At 39.6% G+C, this 22,871-nt stretch overlaps 1 protein-coding gene across 1 annotated transcript; it reads right to left on the bottom strand.

The window, feature by feature from the left end:
• Positions 1–1,674: 1,674 nt before the first annotated feature.
• Positions 1,675–17,428, bottom strand: igsf8 (immunoglobulin superfamily, member 8). The gene is made up of 8 exons (XM_034692608.1): positions 17,259–17,428; positions 16,925–17,080; positions 12,463–12,843; positions 11,186–11,650; positions 8,880–9,058; positions 7,617–7,869; positions 5,423–5,881; positions 1,675–4,283 (listed from the first exon to the last, which is right to left on the bottom strand). Exons 2-8 carry the CDS (start codon positions 16,977–16,979, stop codon positions 4,156–4,158), a joined length of 1,920 nt encoding a protein of 639 aa, XP_034548499.1. The 5' UTR covers positions 16,980–17,080; positions 17,259–17,428; the 3' UTR covers positions 1,675–4,155.
• Between the last annotated feature and the right edge of the window lie 5,443 nt (positions 17,429–22,871).

The following is a 22,871-nucleotide window of genomic DNA, read 5'->3' as shown; positions in this document are numbered from 1 at the left end:
AATAAAACCTGTTATGATTTATGTTTGCTAAATGTAAGCACTGCCTTTTTTCGGTGTTTCTTCATCTGATTTAACATCTTTTTTTAACTAAATGAATGGGCTGTCATATAGATATTTTATTCATTTGATGGATGCAGTTGTCCACTGCAGCCATTAATGAGACGACTCAATCCTCTCCACTGAGCTGAATTTTAAATGAAATCACGCAGAAGAGTAAATTATCATAGCATTATATGCCCGAAGTGAGGCAGAATTTGGCCCCCTGGGAGCCAAATGTCGATAATGATATTTATTTGAAGTCACGTCTCCTGCTGTCTGAGTGGACAACCAAAATGCACTCACCTTTTAACCCCGCTAAGAGTAATGCTAAGCTTTGTAGCTGCTAAATTCTCCTTTATTAATATCCATTCAGGCTTAGACAAGCTGTTTGTCAGGTCACAAAGGTCAACTGCAACTTTAAGAGATAACGTTTAGTGCTATGAGAATGAACCAAAGCAGTAGAGTCGCTGCTAAAACCGAAACAATGAGCAGGAATGGGTTGTAGAGCAGAGAGATACTGCAGATTAATGTGATAAATATGATTGCTATGAGAATGAACCAAAGCAGAAGAGTCGCTGCTGAAACCAAAACAATGAGCAGGAAGGGTTTGTGGAGCAGAGAGCTACTGCAGATTTATGTGATAAATATATGTGGGTTTTTAGCTGGTCATAGAACAGACTGATATTTATACTGAGGCCTCTTTGTGAAGCACAAAACTAAGAGCATTGAGACAATCAGCAACAAGATAGATTGTTTTCATATTCTATATGAAATTTTAAAAACATGCAACAGGGTAAGATTTAGACAAAGTGAGTTACAGCTCATCGCAGAATCTGCTTTTGTATTTTACATGTTGCCCTGCAAATACTTAGTGATACATCTGGCTGTTAAAAGAAAGGAAGATCAGATTTTTTGTCAGAAAATATTACCTATAAATGTTGAGGACAAAATCAGCAATGACCATACGCTATGTCCACAGGGGGCACAAGAATCAGTGCAAGCCAAAGGGTCCTCACAGGAGCTGTTATGTGATGTGCTATTGTTTTGATAAATTCAAGTATTAGATAATAATACATAATAATGACATAAAATATTTCCATATTGTCAGTGATTTGATCAGTTATAGTTGTAAAACTAGATAGATCACATTAGTTAATGCTTTCTTTCTTTTTTTCTAATTATATTTTTTGGCCCTTTTGCCTTTATTTGTTAGGACAGCTGAAGAGAGACAGGAAATGTGGGGAGTAGAGAGCGGGGGAAGACATGCAGGAAATGGTCAACCGCTAGGCCACCAGCGCCCCAATGCTTTTTTTTTTAAATACAAGATAGCGTTTACCTCTAAAACTGCATCACCAAATGCTGAGACTTAAATGGAGCTGAAATACAAACCTCTGCTCGGCTTGCACTAATTCAGAAAATGGAACAACCGCATGAAATGTTTCAGTTTTGTTATAATAAATAGACAGAAAATATGCTCAACTAGCCCATGAGCCTTTTTTTAAGACTGATTTAATTATTTCTCTCAGCACAGCCTGTCTTCAAGCTGTCTCAAGTGGCTCCTGATATAAACACATTTGAGGTTCTCTGCTGAAAACACTCTTTTTAAAAGCAGTAGACAATAAAAGATACACAATATTAAGTGACATTATAAATCCAGAGTGTTTTTATTGGTTTATCAACTGGCAGGTTTGCCAAAGCACCATAAGAAAAAAACTGAGCAATAATCCGCCTTTATACATTTCAATGGCAGCAAGATGCATTACGGAACAGTGGTTTTAAAGCATGAGTAAACAATACAAACAAAACATAACACCTTCAAGAAAGGGTTTTAAACATCTTCAAAGAAAAGTACGACTTAGACAGCAGCTTTCACACTCTGCACGCAATGTGCTACACTTTTTCACAGCTGGCTGTAATTCTCAGGGAATAGAGATTGAAATGAATCGAATGCGAGCATGGCCGACTGGAACACAGTGAGAGGGAGGGGGAGGGACAGCAGGACACACACTGCAGCCATAAACAGGGATTACAGATGAACACGCAGATACTCACATACTTCTATCGGGAATGTCAGCCAGCAGAGCACTGTGCCTCTGCTGCCACTGTGTGCACGTGTATGTGTGTGTGTTTATGTGTAATCATGTGGTGGGCGGGTGTGTGAGTGAGCAAAATCAGCTTTGAGGAGTTGATCTGGAGCAAAGTGGCTCTGGAAGCGGGCAGAGCTGTGATTTTATTCCCTAATGTTCGTGAACAACATTTATAATCAGGGTTTAGAGAGAGCACAGGTTAGGGAGGACAGGCAGATTTTAGAGGGACTCTCGTGTAAAAAAAAACTAAAACCGAGAACCTAAAGTATGTCTCAGAGAACAGAAATGTAAAGATACAGGGGAAAATTGACCTGGAAGAGTCTCATTAGAGAGCTGCCAGCTGGATGACAACAAATAGTACTATTTGTCTCTTTTCCATTAACACATTTCCAGCTTCAATAGATCACACTCTTTGACCACAATGTTCTTAAGTGTTATTTTAAACAGGAAGAGGAGGATGGATTTCACTCATTATAAGTGCGCAGACACAGTAAATCTGTCAAACAGATTTCTGCGGGCTAGCAGCAGGGGATAAAGTCATAATAAGTCTTGGCAGTAGAAATATGCGGCCTTGACCACATGATGACTATGATGATGAGGGTATTGAGACTTCATCAAGTCATATGACTGCACAGCTCAGGAGATTTTAACCTCCAGGAGCCTAAACAGTGTGACACAACACAAGAGATTTTCTGTTGCTCAGTGTAACAAACAGGGGATTCTTTTTCACAGTACTTTCTCTAGCTCAGTCACTTTACAGGAGCAAAGGAACCATCACACAAAGAAGAAGAGGAAAGAAAGCTTCCTCAAGCACAGCAAAGAAGTGACTTTTCAACTGGAAAAAATCAAGTAGAAGAAGGATAAAGAGGGGCTTTGGTCCCAGTCCTGTTTATGTCCAAGTGCTTGAAAAGAGCAGAGCATACTGCTGCAGAATGTTAAACAGGGGTGCTTTGCACAAGACTAACATGGCTACAGCCTTACTTACATTAAGAAAAATAAAACAGCAAAACTCCGTACAATATTTACACATTTTAGCTCAGTGCATAATGGATATCTTTTCCATTTCTCTTCGTCAAATCTATACAAGTCCGTAAAGAAAACTCACTTCAGCGTGTCAGCGTCACAGGCAAGGAATGCTCGTGTTTAGAATCACTTCTCAATTGGTCTTGGCATCAGAAAGTCCTCGGCCTGAGCCTTCCTCATTAAGTAACAGACAGAGACTTTGTTTACATGCTCAGTGCGGCCTGACTGCAGGCAGTGGAAGATCCCTTCTCGTATTAAGTTTCTGGAGGCTTAACTGCTCCCATCAGCATTCATGTGACTGTCAGTGGCAGTGCTAGAGGCTTAAGCATGCAGAGACGTTCAGGCTTTGTCGATGTTTGTAATACAAGAAAAGCATGCTGTTTGAGGAAAGAACAACTGGAACACAATCATCATATTGTGAGAACCATTAATTTTTGTTTGTGTGGAAACAGAACCATCACTTATCACTGTGGGATACAGCACCAATTGAAAACATCTGAACAATTTGGTGTTTTTACACTGTAGCAATGAAACGATGACTTCTGAGAGATAATTTTCAACGTCTGCAGAAACCTCACATCTGAAATCCTTTTTTCATATTTGTCCTTGTAAGAAATCTTGCCTGTATTTTGAGTCTTTTAAAGTTAAAGAATGATACACTGGAATAAAGGATCATCAAAAGGTTTTTGAGGCTGAGATTAATGGGGTCACTGAGTGTTGGCTTTAAAAATCTACATTAGTCTGTCTACTTGTTTGAGATGGAGCTATCACCAAAATACATTGTTTTCAGAGAAGGTTTGGATATAAAAATACAAGAGAATATAAAACTGAATCTTTTGGCATTGATTGTTACAATGTTGGGTCCAAAACACAGACAATTTAGTACCAGTTTGAGTCGTTTTTGAATTCATTTTTCTTTACCATTTCATCCGTAATGTCCTGCGCATCACCTTGTTGTGCCTCCTTATGAACATTCAGATTTCCCAAAGCCAGCCACAGCAGAAGCTTATTTTTGAGCGCGCTGCCTTGCCAGACGCTTCATGAAGCAGCAAGTTACTGTTGCTATGATGAGGATGCCCACGAACAAGGCAGAGGCCACTCCAACAACCAGAGGGATGAGGAGGAGGTCAGCAGCTGGGGGAAGAGAGAAAAAAGAGAGAAGGGTGTAATGATGCAAACTGACATCGGTAAAAGAAAAAGTACAACAGGCTGGGCTGAAATTTAACTCCAGTGAAGTGCTTTTTCATAAGAGCTGTGTTATAAGCTCTTTAAATATTTGGGTAAATATATATCTGGTCTAAAACAACAACAAATATGGATTGTTAACATTTAGGGAGCTAATATTGATCAAAAGCATGTTATTGGGTTGTTGATTCATCCATCCGGTGCTGCTAACTCAGTCAATTTATCCACAACCTGGGATCCACATCCATGTAGAGCAGAAAGGGGTCATCGACTTGTCACCATAAATAATGTCAGAATGATCACGTGAACTGTTCTTGACACATCAGCACTGTGCTTTGGACAAATATTTAAGATATTTTGTACAAAAAAATGCATAAAAATACATATCTAAACAAGATGAACCATGAAATGTTCCTCCAAATGATCTCTTGAAACATGCAGCAAGACTCATGTACAGATACTACTGTAAAAAATCCTTTTAATTTCACAGATTAAGCATTAAATTGAAATATTTTTCTTGACTGTGCATCATACAGTGCTAAAAAGAATTGTTAGTGTCACTCTTATCAGTTTAAGGACTATGACAGTGTTTTTTCTCAGTGTCAAAGAGTCCCACAGGGTTCGGTTACTACTAAATTGGTCCTGAAAGTGCAGACCTACATCTATAAGATGTAAATACAAGAGAACCTTGACCTGCAATCAGCTAGGAGGAACAGATGTTGTAGAGGTTAATCAATCTATCTAAATGTGTGGACATCACTCTGGGTCAAGAGTAAACGCTTCAAATTTACTCTTGACATTTATACAGGACACCCTCCAGCTTGTGACCAGAGGTTGCTTTGTTGTTCGACTTGTTCGATCTCCAACTACAGAATTAAATCTGGATGAGAATGTGAAAGAGCAGCAGTTGCCCCTTGACCCCAACTGCCTGACTGGAGCCGCTCAGGAGCCAATCAGACTGAGCTTGATCAAGGTGGATTTAAGATGTTAATGAGTTTAAGCTGTGGGTGTATAAAGAGGAACTCTATACAAGAGATTGTGTGTTTCTTATTTGTCTACTGTCACAATGCTTTTTTAAATCAACTTACCTCTGGCATACAGGTAAACAGTCACTGCATTTGACTCTGATCTGGCCCCTGTGTTGTACCAGCCTCCATGTGGGTCCTGTCCCCAAGCTTCAGCATGACACGCATACATGCCCTGATCCTCCATTGTTGCTGTGTGGACCCTCAGTCTGTAGCTGACAGTGGACAGGCGGTCGATGCTAACTTCACTGGTGTTAGTGTAGATCTTTGATACACCGTCATACATGAGGGCAGCTACCAGTTTGGGTTTTTCCTCAACAGGGGGAGCTGGTAGAGTGACATAAGGACCTGTGCTCTGTTCCTTCTTGATGAAAGGTGCAGGGATTGGCCACCGCAGCCACTGCACCTGAGCCTGGGCAGGACCTGTAGTTTTCACAGTGGCGTTGCAGATCAGTGTGATGGTGCTACCCCTTTTTAACAAGGGACCTCGAGGGAGCTGAGCCACGGCTGCAACTAGCACATCTGTGGAAGGAAGTGATGCATTCAAAGATTAGTAAATGGAGGGTAAAGTGAACATATGTGACTGACAGTCTAAACACAAAACTACCTGTATAATTTTAATCTGTGGTCAATCAGATTTAATCCATTTTAAGAAAGGTGAACTTTACTAAAACTAAGATGTATTTCTGATAAATATGCAGTCAACCAAACCAAAGATTTGACTTGTTGCTGTCTGATTCTTTGTACATAAAGTTTTCATTTGAACTAAAAGACTGGAACTGCAGTTTAAGCTTACTAACTGAACTTTTTATCCATTACTGACAACAAAATATTAACCCTTAACAAAAATTATCAATCATTGTTAGCTTGTAGCTGTTGGCTAATAGTCAGCCAACTATTTAAAGCATTTATCCAATAATGTAATATCGAGCTGACTACTTCAATGTGATATCCATTACTGTTAACTTGTAGCTACTAGCTAATAGTAGGCCAGCTATTTTGAGCATTTATCCAATACCTTTGATTTGGCTAACTACTTCCACTAGTTATCCATAACTTTACCTTTTCCACCATTTGTAGCTTACATTTAGCTTTAACCCTTTACAAACATCGATAAACTACTGTTAGCTTCTAGCCTTTAACTTACAGTTAGCCAACTTTTTAAGCATTTATCCAACAATGTTGCTTTTAACTAAATAGTACAAATTGTATCCCTTACTGTTGGCTGAGCGCTGCTAGCTAATATTTAACTAACTATTTAATGCATTTATCTAACATTGTTACCTTTAGCTAACTATCCTTTACCTTCAGCTTACAATTTTTACCAACTATGTGTTACTTTTAGCTTCACTTTTCAACCATTTATCAAATTATTAGCTTTTTCAACACTGTATCAAGGCTCTCAAGTTTTGAACTCAGTTCAGAGTGAGATTTTGGCAGCAGGGGGGGGGGACCTGCAGACAGACCTCGTCTTCTAATCTGCGGTCAGTCTGCATTGTGCATGTGCATCCAGAAACGTAACGTTATTGCGTTGTTTTACCCGGATACAGTGATGCTATTTTTTCATTGGCTGTTGGGTAGCTATATTCCATTCTTTCTTTTTGATTAGCTGCTGAGTGGAAAACTCATTCGGGAGAAAGTGTGGTGTGTGAGTGTGTGAACAGGTTGAAATGCGTGTCTCATGCCCAATGCGTGAGACTTGAGAACCCTGCTGTATCCATTACTTTTAGCAAACAATTTGTTAGCTTAGATTCCTCTAACATTTTAACTAGCTGTTTACACTGTTTATACAAAACTTCTGTCTGACTGCGTCAAATATCATCAAATACTCTTTCAATTGTTACTCTCTGGTCTTTATGATTCACCCATTAATAACTAGCTAACTGTTTGTCTATCTATGTTAGCTTACATTTCAACTATTTATTCATAAGATTTAGCTAACTACTCTCAAATCTTCAATAATTCTTTCAACTATTAGCTGATAATTACTAACATGTCTCATTAACTTTCAGCTATCTTAACCATTTATCCATTTTCTTTGTCTATTTCAAATATTCATCCATTAATATAAATGAGCTACTTCAACAGATGCCCCCCCCCTTTCTTTTAAGCTAATAATGTTAAGCCCTGCTTAATGAATCATCAAGCAGCCAACTGCTGCTTTTTTATCTGTTCAGCTTCTCCATTTTCTTTCCACAACCCCCTGGCACATGCACAGTTTTGCAGGGATCTCAGAACACAGAAGAGCATCTCTCACCTTTTGTCTTGAGGTTGACAGTGACTCCCTCAGATCTCTGGGTGTGTGTTGCAGGAGTAGAGGGACCAGGATTTCTTCTCCCCGCGTACACACTCACCACACACCGATACACACCTGAGTCCAGAGGGCGGGCCGAGAACAGCTTCAGAGAGTACTTTCCCTCTGACACTTTCTCCATAGAGCCTCCACTAGATCGGCTGAGGTCGTCCCCCCAGCTCACTACACCATCGGGGCTCATCCGGGCAACCTCAACCTATACATGAATAAAAAGTGTCATATTGTCATTGGATGAAATGTTGATTATTTGATAATATTACTTAGTGTTTCCTGAGGCATGCTGTATGAGGACAGTGTAAATGAAACATCCATGTCATCCCACTACTATTGATGACTGGATTGAAATAATATATCAAATTTATATTCTGGAAAGGCTTTCATTCTCCCTCAAGGTTCAAAAGGAAAGATTTTACAGAATCTGGTCTAAATGGATATAATATGTTAAACCTGTAAGGCCAGATTTCATCTGACTGAATGTAGTGAAGGAGTGAAGATATGGTTCATTTCTATTTTTTTTGGCTTGCTCTTTGTTTGATTTTTGCAATCTCTTCGATCTATACCCTTGAAATGTAATCTTCCCATGTTCGGTTGTATGACTTGAGTTCCCAAAAAAAAAAAAAATCAAAGAGCTAGATTGCTGTAGAACTATCAAGTAGGTTTTACCTACTATATATGTTACATTCTGCTGTAGAATAACTACTGACTGTAAAGTCATTGCTCTTCCTCAATAAAGAACGACTTAAACAAAAAAGAAGCATCAATGCCATGATGACCATTAGGTCATGATGTTCAAAACACAAGTTTCAAGTGTCATTTATCAGAATGCTTCGAGGTCTTGAAGGCATCCAATTAAAAATATATAATACTTTCGCTGAATAACCATAAAACAGTAATGTTATTTTGAAAGATGACACATTAGCCTCATTTGTGATTGATTTGAAGTTAAATCAATTTTAAACCAATCTATCATTAAGGAATGATTTTCAGTTGATAAAAGCAGGCGAGTTTTAACTTCCTGTGTTATGGTACTGATGAAAATGTGTCATAAAACATCAAATTTTCAGACATTATGTGCATAATTGATATTCTTTGCTAATTGCTGTACTTCAAGTACATTTACTTCACAGTAAATAGAACAATCGCATATAACCTGCAAACAACAAAACAATTCTAGCCAAAGTATGTCTATAAAACAGGAATCAGTACCTCGACGCCCCCTGCTCCACCTACATCGCTGCTTGCAGATCCCCTCTTCATCCACTGAACAAGAAGTCCAGAGTTGACATCAGACGGCATCCCTAACACCTCACAGGTCAGGATGAGAGGGGAACCGATCTGCAGGGTCACCTCCCCTTGGGGTGAGGATGTTACACTCAGTGACTCCGCTGGAGAGCAGAGAAGATAGAGAGAGAGAGCTTAAGATGAGTGAAAGAAAGGGAAATCCTCCGCAGTGGAGGACTCAAACAAACTCTTCAGTCTGTGTCAGTAAAAAGCTCACAGGAAACTTGTGATTCTTGTGGAGCAGATTGGGTAACTGTCCAATATATATCATACATAACAGCCAGAGTAAAAAAGATTAACCACTTTAATTTGCACTGTGTTGTTTTATTACTGCTCTGTTATAATAAATGAAATCTGATGTATTCAGGGACACAGCTGAAGCATAAATATGGCAGATCATATTGCAAATGAGTAAGTTTAAATCTGTCGGATGAAGTGAAACAGTTCCATCCAGTTAACTCTGATAGCCTGCTGTAATTAGAAGGTATACTGGTCCATTGTGTGAGCGAAGCCTCATTTAACCACAACACTTCTCTACAACACAAATCTGCTCAATAATAGACACATTATTTAAGTGAACAAAAGGAGACATGTCAGACTATTGTATTAGTCAGACAACAGCAGACAGAAAATACAGAGCTAAATAGTCCTTGTCAGCGTTGCGTCAGGAATAACAATGCACGCATTGAACAGATTTGATGCTTCAACCCCGGCTTCAGTTTTCAGGGCTGGAGGAAAAAATATTTGACCTAAATAACATTAAGCCCTCAAACTCAGAACTAATAAGAATAGCTAATAACTAAGTCTAAGTCTAACTCAAGCAAGAGTTTTAATTTTATCCTAACACATAAAATCAAGATGACATGGATGAAGCTGCCACACTGGTGTAACATCCTCAGGTGTTGACTAAATAGCTAATGTAACAAGTGTCAGTCTCACTCCAGCGTTAAGGATGCTAAATCATGTTTGAGGAAGGACAGCTTGGCAGAGTTGTTTCAGCAGTAATGGACACATCAGTTTGACAGAAGGATAGTCATCCTCTTTGCCAGCTACAAGAGGCCAAGGTGGGAGAGGAGATTTTTTAATCCTTTAGATCTACAACAGAATTCAAACAGAGCCAAGTAGTGAAGCAACGGAGCAGTTAGCCAGCTGTTCAGCCTGCCAACTACCAAACCTATCAAAGCCAGAGGGATGATCAACAAGAGAGCAGCGCATCACGCCTGTCAGTCAGGCAGTCTGACAGCCGACAGAGCAGAGCTGCAGTCAGTGAGTCGATGAGAAACTTGAGAAGTGACTTTTAAAAAATTGGCAAGTTGGAGTCATTTTTAGGCTCTCAAATGTGAGAGTATTTGCTTCTTTACTCTTGAAAGACTTCAGCTATTTAACAGTCAAATAAGACATGTCAGCTTGTTTTTTGAATGTGAACTGTCCATGTTTTCAAAATTAAATATCTGCTATAATTAAGGCTGTGTACTTTTTTGTTTTCCAGAAGGCTGCCTTGGTCCTTTTTTTCCCTCTTTGAATTTGATGAAGTCACTTCAGTCTCTCTGACACTCTGATGGGTGCCTTCTGATTCATAGACCAAATGATTGATCAAAAATATAATAAGCAGATCAACAGATGAAGACATTTTGTTGTTATCCTAACACTAAAATGTCCATCCATCTGGACTAACAAGCAAGGTGGGAAAAAAGCTCAGCAGGTACCACCCAGTCATCCCAACAGCTCATCAGAACCCCAAACACGCATGCTGTCCAAACAAGCTAACAAACAAGGCAACAAGCTGCCTATCTGTTCAGTCAGTGTTCTGCTCAGTCTGCCAGTCAGCAAACTAGACATTCAGCTAAGCTCTGAGTAACACAAACACCCAGCCTGAAACCTGGAAAGAGCCCAGTGTGGTCAACAGCACTTAATGTCCAGGACTACCAACGCCACAGTGTGACACCTTCGAGTCTTTAACTGACGAGTAGAAACCAAACTTCTGTCTTTTAGTTTGTATAAGTCGAGCATATTCTGCAACTAGAAGAAGAAGCTATATCTAACAGTTCTTTCCTCAGTGTGCTTCACCTGCTGTAAGAGTGTATTGCTAATCTCTTATGATTATAAATGATTTTCAAACTAATAAATCAGTTGTGATATTGCGTGTAGCAGGGCGGTGTAACAGCATATGATATCATAGTTCTGAGAATTGCTAGCAGCAACACACTGGCACAGTTTTTGATCACACTGACCTAGTTGCTGAACGGTCAAGTTGCCAATATCCAGCGTCCTCTGTGCGATCTTCTGCCATGATCGATCAGGGTCCCGAATCCACTGTGAAGATTCACAGAAGTACGATCCAGTGTCGTCCGGCTGCACCCCCTTCATCTTCATCACGTACAGATCCAGGCCTCCTTCCCCACTCCTCTTCTCCAGGGTGATCTCTCCCTCATCGTACCTCTTCTTGTACCCGCGTCCGGGGACGACCCCCAGCATCTTGTCAATGGAGATGATCTCTCTAACAGTGCTCACCTCCCCTCCTGCACCGGCACTCCCTGCACCCTCCGCTCCACTCTTCTTACCGAACATGACTGACAGGTGGGTGAGCTGCTCTGATTGGATGCCAGCTGAGCATGTCAGCGTCAATTCAGCCCCCTCTGGTACGGGCTGGTTGGTGAGTGAGCGGATGTAGCTGACCTGGAGTGTGTCAGGGATCACTGTGGGTGCACAAAGAGACATAAACAGATTATCATATTAGAGTACATTGAGCTGATACAGGAGCCTGACGAGAGGTAAAAATACATCAAATTCAATTTCTGCTTCCTGTGTGCTGTTTTGACATTACTATGTCATGTTAGTCATGAAGACGGTTGCTGTGATTGAGTGAAAGCTGTTCACCAGCCATGGCTTTGGGCACTAGCTTTGCCAAAGAAAGAGGGATTATGAAGATAAAACTCTGCTGCAGCAAAACTAACACCCAGCATCCTGCAAACATAAACAGAACACTAAGACGGAGCTAAAGAAGGGCAGACGTGCTAACCTTATGAATGGTTGAGCAGAGGGATTTTGTAAAGAGAAGAAACTGACAAATTCTCCTTTTATCTGAGTATGCACAACAGATTATTAACCCACTAACACAGAATAATGAATCAATGAGTTCTTGATAAAAACCTAAAGTGACCTCTGTGACAGAACTTGACTCAACAGTTTGCTGGTTTCTGTTCTAAATCACTACTTAATGTTAACTGGATAACTGTTAACACACTTAGACCGCTGGGCTATCTGCGACACTACTTCTGCTTTTTTTAATAGCAAACCTGTCTTGTATTGTATCTGACTACCCTGTTGTGCACTTAGAAATGTCTAAGTCAATGATATGCACTATAAATAAACCTGCCTTGCTGTCTTGTCTGCTCTCTCTCTAGATTTTGCTGCCATTAAACTCTATTTTTCTCACTTTGAACAAATTCCAAGAAGAGTAAAAAAACATCAAGCTCCTCTATTAAATAAAAAACCTGCCATATCTCACCTTTGACACTAACTGTGGCGCTGTAGTTCCCCTGGTAGTTGGCATCAGTACTGGGTGTGTAGCACTCATACTTCCCCTGGTCTTCAGCCCGGAGCCTCTGGATCACCAGTCGCACTTTGTCCCCAGAGTCTCTCTCCACCCTGACTTCCCCATTAGTCACCCGGGGCTGAAATGGGGCGTAGGGGAAGCCCTTGTCCCTGGTGGACACGACTCCCATCTGTCTCCCGCCAGCATCGTCCCTGTACAGGAACCACTCGAAGTCCTGCGTGCGTGGGCCTTCGTGTCCCGATACAGAACACGGGAGGGAGATGGGGAACCCTGCCACGCGGTAGAGGGTTCCTATGGGAAGGGTTACGTCACGGCACACAGCATACTGGAGCACTGTGACAGAGGAATGGAGGGAGGGGAAGAGAAAAGCAGTAATGAGTGAGAAATTGTGATTTTGTCTGTGTGGGTCAAATTCTTGCTGGCAGCATGTTTGTTACATCGACTCAGTGATCAATATTCTGAGCTGATGACCGACTAACAGAGAATCGATGAATTAAATAGCTCAGGAGAAAAAAACACAGGCTGGGACTGCTTTCTCTGAACATGAGTACACATTTCATTAACAGAATACAACATCTAAGTAGACATAGTGCCTCATTCTTAGCTTCCTTTGGTTCAGTTAAAGCTCCTGTGGGGATTTTTTATTATCTTATTATTAAACAGACTCACTGGAGTGAATATTGATGGATCTTAATGAGCTATGAAAACAAACAAGACCATCAGGATGTAGATTGATTATTGCTATAGAATTATTCATTTATGCCGGAAATCTCTGCCGCAGGGAAGTAGTCAGACAAGGTCATTATCAGCAGAGTGCAGAAACATGTTACAGTTAAACAGATTCCAGGGTGAGATTAAGAGAAAGAAACTGCTAAAGTACGGGAACATTTCCACATTAAAGAGGTACCACGTTGTCCACAGGGGGCGCCAAAGTCAACACAAATTTAGAGTTCCCCGCAAGTACTCTAAAAAACACTAGATTTTACATTTTTGGAAGCAGGATGTTTCTATCAAAAGACATACAAAAAATACTTATAAAAATACACAGATTTCGACATCCACAGTGATGTCTTCTCATTGCTTTCCCATCTGACAAGCGGTATAAAACTAAAGTGTTTCACTTTGCAGGAACAGAGGACAGAGAAAGACAGAATATCTGATCTTGGAAAATTCTATGCGAGGCGTTTGGCATTTTACGCACTTAAAGACGTTATCTTCATATCTATTCAGTTATAAAAACAAGCACTGATTAACTTTGTGTCCATCGCTAAGTTGTATAAAGAATGTTTCATTGACTTGTTCCCAAATTTCTTTTCCAGAGAACAGATATATGATATTCTGCAGAACCTTTGAACTCTCTTTCCTGAAATAAAAGACACTCAGTAGGCGGTTTACTGGCAGTGTTAGTTGTGCTCCATGAAATAGTTTACTATGAGGTTGTGTGTGCTGCTGTTATCAAGTTTAGAGAAAGATGTTGCAGCTGAGTTACTCAAATGTACTTCTTCAGTGTTCAAAGTAGCAAAAAACAAAAGGTCAGTGCTGAACCTGATATCCCCAGAGCAAAAAAGATTTAACTCAAAACGGGGAAACATGTACTCTTCCACATCCTTTCTGTGTTCAACAGCAGCCTGGCAACGCTGCAGATTTTCAGAGTTCATTTTATAAGTAAAAATATTCTGTGTGATGGCCTCAGGGCTGACTGAGAGCAGCCAGCTTCTAGGTTCAGACTTCATTGTATTTCACTGAGGCTCATTGTCTGGCTGCATACCCCACTTCCCCTGAAATGGCTCTGAAATAGTTTTGGGCTCTAAAAACACTGGACTATCTTTCTACTGAAACCTCTACAGCCACGAGCACCGAAACCTCTCATGCCTTTACTATTGTCTCTTGATAAGGATGCCTGCCTGAAATATTCACACACTCGCACTGAGTCAGTCAAAGGTAACAGCCCACTCTTTAAACACCAACCCTGCATTTGTTTGTTTTACCATTATCTTACTGACATCATGTTGCAGCTTTAAATGCAAATTTAACAATGTAGTGAATTATTTTATCTTTTGAAAATGAGGAACCAAGACAACCACTGTAGAAGTGGCTTCACTGATTTGTTTAGAATTTTTTCATTATGCAAAAATTCAATTCATGTTGCTTTTTTTGCAGCAGCAGCACCATATCTTCCAGTTGTTTTAACCAACTGACATAAAGAGGACAAGATGGAGCTGATACAACTAAAATAGCAGCTTATTTTCCCCAAAAACTCCAAATTACAAACACTGATTGCATTATATGAACATTGACAAAAAAAACTTTATTAACTGTGGTCACACAATGGTCATTATGGGCCTAGTAAGGGCACTTTCCGCATGTGAAATAGAGGAATCCTATTGGGTGATACAGTTTGAAGCTAGGAAACCTTAAATACTCACTCAAGTAAAGACTGGCAGATATGTATGGAGGTAAACTAGCAGTTGTTTAAGAGATTATAATAAAAACCTTTTAAATAGTCTCTGTCTTATTTGAGGGAGAAGTGTTTTTTTTTTCCCAGTATACACATATGAAGTGAAGTCAGTTGCCGTCAAATCTAAATTTCCATGTGGTGCTTAAAGCTAAGAAATAAAGAGATCATCTCAATCTACAAATAAGATTATCCCAACATAACAGTCTACAAACATGCACACACAAGTGGACACAAGTGAACAAAGGATCAACCAACGCCCTTCACCGTCACCTCAAACTGATAAATACCTGATCAACTAGAAAGACCAGACAGGTAGCTTTCAGCACTCCCCACCTGTGTGTGTGTGTGTCAGTCCTAAAATCAACAGGAGCTTTCTCACAGGCCGAGGCGCGGCCCGATAACAACACGCCCATAGATAATGACATGGGAGTCTAGTGGGAGGCTTAAGCGGATCAAGTCCTAATTAACATCAGGCTGGGACTGATAGGTCTGGGGGACACAGAGGATTGTGACAATGCTCGATACTGTCTGGATCGCTGGGTGATGGAGAGGAGGGAGGAGGCCCCCATATTCTTATGACCGACCTAAAAAGGGTTGCATGTTCAGGCACAGACTGGATGCCCATGTGTTTAGGAAACATGTCTGTGTGATTGATAGAGATGATTCACATGATTACTAATACTGTAGGCAGGGAGATGACAAAGTGTTATTTAATGCGTTATTTTATTACTGTTTTTAAATCTCACATCCTTTCAAAATATCAAAAATAGGAGAAGAAAGCGGAGTTCTGGTTGGCAGACATATGAAAGCTTCCTTCATTACATTTTATCAGGGTAGTTGGTTATATAGTGCATTATATTTCAAATAAAAAAATACTGTCCAAAACTGAAATAAATCTCCTTTTAGCAACCTTATTGCTCTTTAACTTAATTATTTAACACTCAATTTACTTTGATGCCTCTTTAAACACTGCTTTGGGAGAGCACCATAAAAAAGAAGGCTATAGGAATTAACTTTGCTACACTGTGAGAGGAGAAAGAAAGCAGTAAAAACATCAACATCTGAACATACCTGATATAGATGCTAACCATCAAGTGGCATCACTATGTCCTAGTGATTTGAATACTTTTGTTTGGGACTTCCAGGATGCCACGAGGAACTTGTTTTATTCGCCAAATACACCTGTTTCTCTGATACCGACATCGATTAAGCATCCCACGTGTGATATCGCTTGATATCGGACTGCTTGCTGTGTGATTATACATAAATAATGACCAGCAGGCCACAGAAATGTACGTCAATAAGCAACCAATAAAAATGACCCAAAGAGAAGAAAGCTGAGTTCTGGTTGGCAGACATATCAAAGCTTCATTCATTACATTTTATCAGGGTGGTTGGTTATATACTGCATTATATTTCTCATAAAAAAAAAAACAGCCCAATACTGAAATAAATCAGCTTTTAGCATCCTTATTGCTCTTTAACTTAACTATTTAAGACTCAATTTACTTTGATGCCTCTTTAAACACTGCTTTAGGAGAGCACCATAAAAACCAAGGCTATAGGAATCAACCAGGAACTCGTTTTATTCGCCAAATACACCTGTTTCTCTGATACCAACATCGATTAAGCATCCCGCGTGTGATATCGCTTGATATCGGACTGCTTGCTGTGTGATTATACATAAATAATGACCAGCAGGCCACAGAAATGTACAACGCTGATAAGCAACCAATAAAATGACCCAAAGGGAGGAAAGCAGCGTTCACAAAAAACAACAAAGGCTGCAGAAATGATAGGAACAGATCTACGTGCAGCCTTGGATGTATAAATTAATAAAGTCTGATTGGGCGGCCTCGAGAAACAATCATGCAAATGCGTCTCGTGACAGATGGCAGCGAGGTTTTAGTCGCTCTGTGCAGAGGAAACAAGCAGGTACAATGTGGCGGCACTCACCCCCGTGTACAAATACGAATAATGCTGCTTTCATCGAAGCCATCATGGTCCTCATCTTCCCCCCCAGCGTCCAGATGGATTATGGTGACTCAAATTTCTCTCTCCGTGTTCCTCTGCTCGTTTATCGCCAAACATCCCGCCGCGGAGACCGACTGTCTGCAAAAGCAAAACCACAGACACGATCATTATGAGAGAGAGGGAATAAATAATAACGTGCAACAAATGTAGCAATGCAGGGATTACACAGAGAGCAGAGTTAGCGATGTATGCGATCAATGATACGCAGAGGGTTTTTAGTTTGATCATACATGCGTACATTTGCAGATTTAATCACCTTTTTCATGCATCTTCGTCAACACATCGATTCCTCCATTATATCCAGGTTTGGTTTCACATTAAACCGCCTTCTCGTCAGACATGCCGTCCCAGTCCAGCCATGGAGCGGTTGGCATCACAGGGGGTTGGGTGTGTGTGTGTGTGTGTGTGTGTGTGTGTTTGTGTGTGTGTGCGCGTGTATGTGTGTGGTGAAAAAAAAGGAGGAGGAGCATGCATGTTAAAGAGGCTCCGAGAAAATAAATTAAAGAGGTGCCATTGGTCAAGAAAGCGACGATGGCATTTTGAACCAATGATAACAGACTGTTGTAAAAAGGCTCAAACATCAGGGTCACATCGCTAGAGGGCGCCACAACAGAGCACATATAGTATGCCTTCATACATGTTAGCAAGTCAGGTGTGTTAATAATTTATAGAAATGTGTTTTCGAGGTTTTCAAATCCTACACTTGTCAAAAATTGAACATTTATTAGTGGATTCATTTGTGCATAGAAATATTGACATTGAAGCTCTCTGTTGCTAGGATGAATCAGGCAGGCCAGGTTCTGCTTAAAAACAGAATGGAGGCACTCAACTTGGCCAGAACTATATTATGAATTAACCTGTTACATAATACCATTGTATTAATATTTTGAATTTATCAATCCTTTATCTATTCATTTATTTATTTATTCATGCATTAATCATTTTTTTCCCACTTATTAATCTGCCTATATATTTTCCTCAAAGACCAATGTGTGAGGGTTATAAAAACTGATCATTTGTAGGCTTATGTTGTCATTTTGTTCACCAGTGCATTGTCATAATTACAATGACATGACTATATGAATTGTACTGAGAATGTATTGGACAATGCACACCTGCAAAATCAGTCAAAAATGAATACAAAGTTAAATGAAAAAAAAATAAAAAATTGAACATCTATTGTATGTGGGCTCGTGTTTCGTTGTGATCAAAATAGTTTCCACTGTAGGATTGATGGTTTCGACTCGTCACAAGATTATTTTTACTATGCACTGCTGCACTCATTTTCTTTTTCATTCTGTTGGCTGTTTTGACCTTTACTGTGTGAAAAGACTGAAATGGAAAGTAAATGGAAAAATCCTTCCAGAGTCCACTGCTATTAAACATTTGAAACCTTTACACAATCTTAAATGTTTGTGTCACTTTGGTGGCAATGACTTAAATATCAAAACAATCATTATTTTTTGACATCATAGTTAAATGTTTATAAATGAGATACACATTTTCAATGTGCCCAAGAGTGTTTTGCTCTACGTAGGCAATGAGCTCTGTTGGGAAATGCATCCTTAGTGCGGACATATTTCAAAATGTTCCAAGAAATGTGTCAAAGAAAGAAATTAAAGCATTTTCTGGTTTTGTTAAATTTGATGCAGTGGTCCATCTTGTCTTTTTGCAAATTTTACCTCTACATGTTTACGCAGTGTTTTATAATAGAAAAAAAAAAAAGCTTTCTTTTACAAGTAAAATACATAACTCATTGAGAATCTTTGTAAAAGGAATGTTAAAAAAAAATTCGTTTCTACACTGTGATGTCAATTACCTCCTCTGGTACCCCGCCACAGAGGTTTCAGGCATTAAAAATACCTCTTCAGAAATTTTCACTCTACTTCCCGATGGTCTCGTTTGCTTTTGTAGCTCATAAAGGGGCATCAATATTAATTTGAGTGTGTTTTATAATCAGCTAAAAAATCCCCACTGGTGCTTTAAATAAAAACTATAATCTACATGTGTATTATAGTACTAAAAGACTGATCCCTGCATCATTGCTGCCAAAACTGAAATAAAAAAAATAAGCTGTCTGCAGCAAATTCCACACACCCAGGTGTCCATGCTAAAACTGCACTGAAGTTATATATAGTTTTTTTAATTTCATGGTCAAATCTGTCGACAATAACCTCAGACCAATAACCATTAACAGACAAATAAAACAGGAGGCATAAATGGCTGCTGTTACACTTGACAAACGGCTGCAATTACCCAGGCTTGCTTTAAGAGTTTGTAAGCTGTCACTTACAAAATAGAACCAGTCGGAGCGATAAAGCAGCCAAAGTAAGAGGCAACACTATCTGAATTCATAATCAAGGCTGAAGTGGAATAAAAAGCAAAGTCATTTGCTGCACTTTTTTGTTAACCTCCTTCTTTTCAGGGTTGTCCTGAATTTTTTAAACACATTCCTGTTTCAGCTCTACGACCGTCTAGCTCTCTCATTGGGTCTTTCAGACAAATTAATAACATATCTATAGACATCTATAAAATGCAGAAGTTTGTTGGGACAAGGAACCTAACATTCGAACTAATTACTAAAGACGTGTTCTATTTACAGTTATTCAGGCTGCTGTGTTCCCTATAATATAGATAAACACCATGCTGTTCCTCCGCTTGATATGACCCCTGTCTCTATTCATATCTGCTCGATAGACACGTGATACACAGTCACCAGTATAGACTTTTATTTCTGGAATCTCCATGGAAATGACATTTTCAGTGCTTTTAGCAATTGCATGACCTTTCCTGTGCATATGCACATCATTCCATGCTGTGCGTTTGTATGCATTTGAACATGTGTGTTTGTGCGTCCATTTATTATTGCATACTGTTACTTTCCTTACAGAAGACATTTGGACATGTTGAAATATAAAGCAAAGACATTATTATATTTAATGATAGCTGAGTTCAAATCTAGCTGCTTCAGTATCAGGGTCCTGGTGTTGTTGTGCATGCCCATTCACAGTCACACTGACATAACCTGGTGGGAAACTTCACTTGAGCAGAGCCATTGCTAATGGTTTTAGTATGCTTTCGCTATGACAAGCCAACGTGTCTGCTGACAAGAAGCCTTTTCTCACTCATTTCTGTGCATGTTTGCACTGAAATGCACACATTATTTTTGTGCTCCTGGAGTCTCATTGTATTTCTGTTTTTCATATTTGTTAATTTTGTGGCTCAAGTGTCCAAGTGCATAAAAAAAAAATATGTGTGTGCGTTATGTGTAGGCTGGCACTTAGTTGTGCGTCATGCATGGATCATATGAGAAAAGATTTGTATTTGAGATTCAACCACAAGGTGGCGACAGTAAGTTGATGCACTGAAAGCTACAGCCATTCTTTTAAGGGTAAAAGTTTGCATATGGGAACCAACTTATTTCAAATGATAATAAAATAATACGAATAAGAATTAAAGTAAAATATCATATTTTTTGTCTGTTAGTGTTACTATTTGAAATGCATTATGAACATTTCATGGTGGCGCACTTCTTACATAATGTACATAACTTTCCCTTCTTTAAGTTCTTACTTCCTAGACCCTGAATCATCCATACAGTGTGTGAGGTTTCTGCAACAACAATGTTGACGAGCTGACAGTGATGTAAAACAGTGATAAAACCCAACGTACATTTCTGTGGCCCACAGAGGCAGCAAGGCAACATTCCTGCCTTCTCTCTCTCTCTCTCTCTCTCTCTCTCTCTCTCTCTCTCTCTCTCTCTCTCTCTTTTTTTTTTTTTTTTTTTTTTTACTTTCATAAAGACAAGGCAATAAGTGAGTCTAATCACTTATTTGACTATTTTCCACGCTTGAAGCAGCGTAAGGAGATACATTAAAGAAAGTAGAAAAAAAATGTAGAAACTTCACAGCAGGATGGAGTAGAATATGGTCCCATATGTGGTTTTGAGTATAATGTATATAGGATGTTCACTGGTGGACACTCTGAGGAGGATTCATGCCATCACAGCACAGCTCATTAGTGGTACCAGTGCTCCATCCTGTCTAGTTTCCTTTCCTTTCCTCCTCTCCTCACTTTAGGCTGCATGGAAATGGATGACTTCACAGTGCGGCTCGGCAGCGAGAGAGGGGAAGTCATTAGGGGTATTCTGGGTTAACAAGGCGGCGAGCGGGATGTGCAGACTTCAGCAGGAGCCTACAGCGGCACTGAGGGATGGCACTCATGCAGAGTAAACTTCCTCACTCGTATGGCTTCCAATGCATCACAGTTTTTAACCGAGTTGGACATTTGGAGCATGATGTAGTCTGATCCTCTTCCAGGGAAATAAACCTCTGATCTGCACGCTGGATGTTGAACATATAATTGTGTATTACATTTGACAGCCATCTTAAAATCCCAAACACTGTGCTGTTAAAGTTTGAAGTTTCAAATAGTTTGATTCAAACTTTGCTAATTAACTCCAAAGAGTTATAAAATGTCACGTCTGTTTACTAATGAAGTTTATGTAGGGGTTTGAAAACTGTCCTCTTTCTGTCGCTTTAAACTTCCTATCCATCACCTTTCAGAATGATCTGATAAAACATTTACTACACTTTCCTCCTTCATTTGACAGTCATAACTATTAATATCTTTCCAGATCATCTCACCACAGTATAAGTTAAAAAAACTGCTTAAAAATAAAAAGTAATAAGAATAAACAATGATCAATAGGTTTTAGCCAATGAAAAGACAAATGCACAATGTATGATTATTCTTCTCTACATTACTGAAAATGTATTTTACTTAAAGCTTCGATGTTCGCTTCTTGCCCAGCAGGGGGCAGCAAAACCCGCTACGAACACACATGCGCACAAGAAACAAAACAAAGCATGAATTTGTTAAGTTGTTAAAGCTAATACTTCATCATTTAATGTCCTATTCACACATTGCCCAGAGGCAAAGCAGCACTGGAATTTATTCGCAGATTTGCGTTCTTTTTTTCCCAGCTTTGTTTTAGTTTCCACAAACTTCTGTGGGACATATTTGTTTCCCTAGCTTTCTAGTAGGTTGGCTTTCTTAATCAGCTGGTCACTCACTTTCTTTGACTGCAACTCTGTGAAACGTGTTGCTCCTCAGAGACTGTCCTCGGAGTTCCAGAGAGGAGTGTGGCTCTTGAACCTTATGGCTGTCTGAATGCAGAAACAAAGCAGCAACAAGTTTAAATGGTGTTCAGTAAGATTTCAGAGTTTACTCTGCAACATCTATCTCTTTAGGGCAGGGGTTCACAAACTTTTCAGCCTGTGACCCCCAAAATATAGGTGCCAAAGACTCGTGACCCCCACTGTCCCTCGAAGTGATTTAATGTGGCATCATTTAGCTGGTCTTCAGAAAATTAGCTTACCTTCATGAGAATGTGTCTGTGTTTCCTGTGCTGCAATGAATTAACCTGCTGCTACTGATGCTTTTGATATTTAACTGGTCACTAAACCTAAACTTAGGAGTCATCTGGCAACAAAGAAAGGCGGAAATCTCATTACATTTTCTATTTTCAAGGTTTTATTTCAAATGTAGCTACTATATTTGTCGATACTTTTTACTATAATGGGTAAAATGTACTATTTTTAGATGTCTAAAAAAAAAAAAGAAAATTCTGGCAGACATCTCACAACCCCCAATTTGGGTCTCCCGACCCACCAGGGGGTCCCAACCCACACTTTGGGAACCCCTGCTTAGGGTATCACTTACCTCAGCATGATAACACGCCCTCTGGTGACCAGCTGGAGTAAAGCACTAACCTGGTAAAAAGTGGAAAAATGAAGTTAATTTTTTTCTGATCTCTTTGTAAGACATAAAAATTAAGAATACAAATAGCGGGGTCTGTTGAACTTTA

This window comes from Notolabrus celidotus, chromosome 1 (assembly GCF_009762535.1).
Source record: "Notolabrus celidotus isolate fNotCel1 chromosome 1, fNotCel1.pri, whole genome shotgun sequence".
NCBI lineage: Eukaryota > Metazoa > Chordata > Actinopteri > Labriformes > Labridae > Notolabrus > Notolabrus celidotus.
The sequence above is the reverse complement of the archived record's forward strand: the minus strand, read 5'-3'. Positions and strand labels throughout refer to the sequence as shown.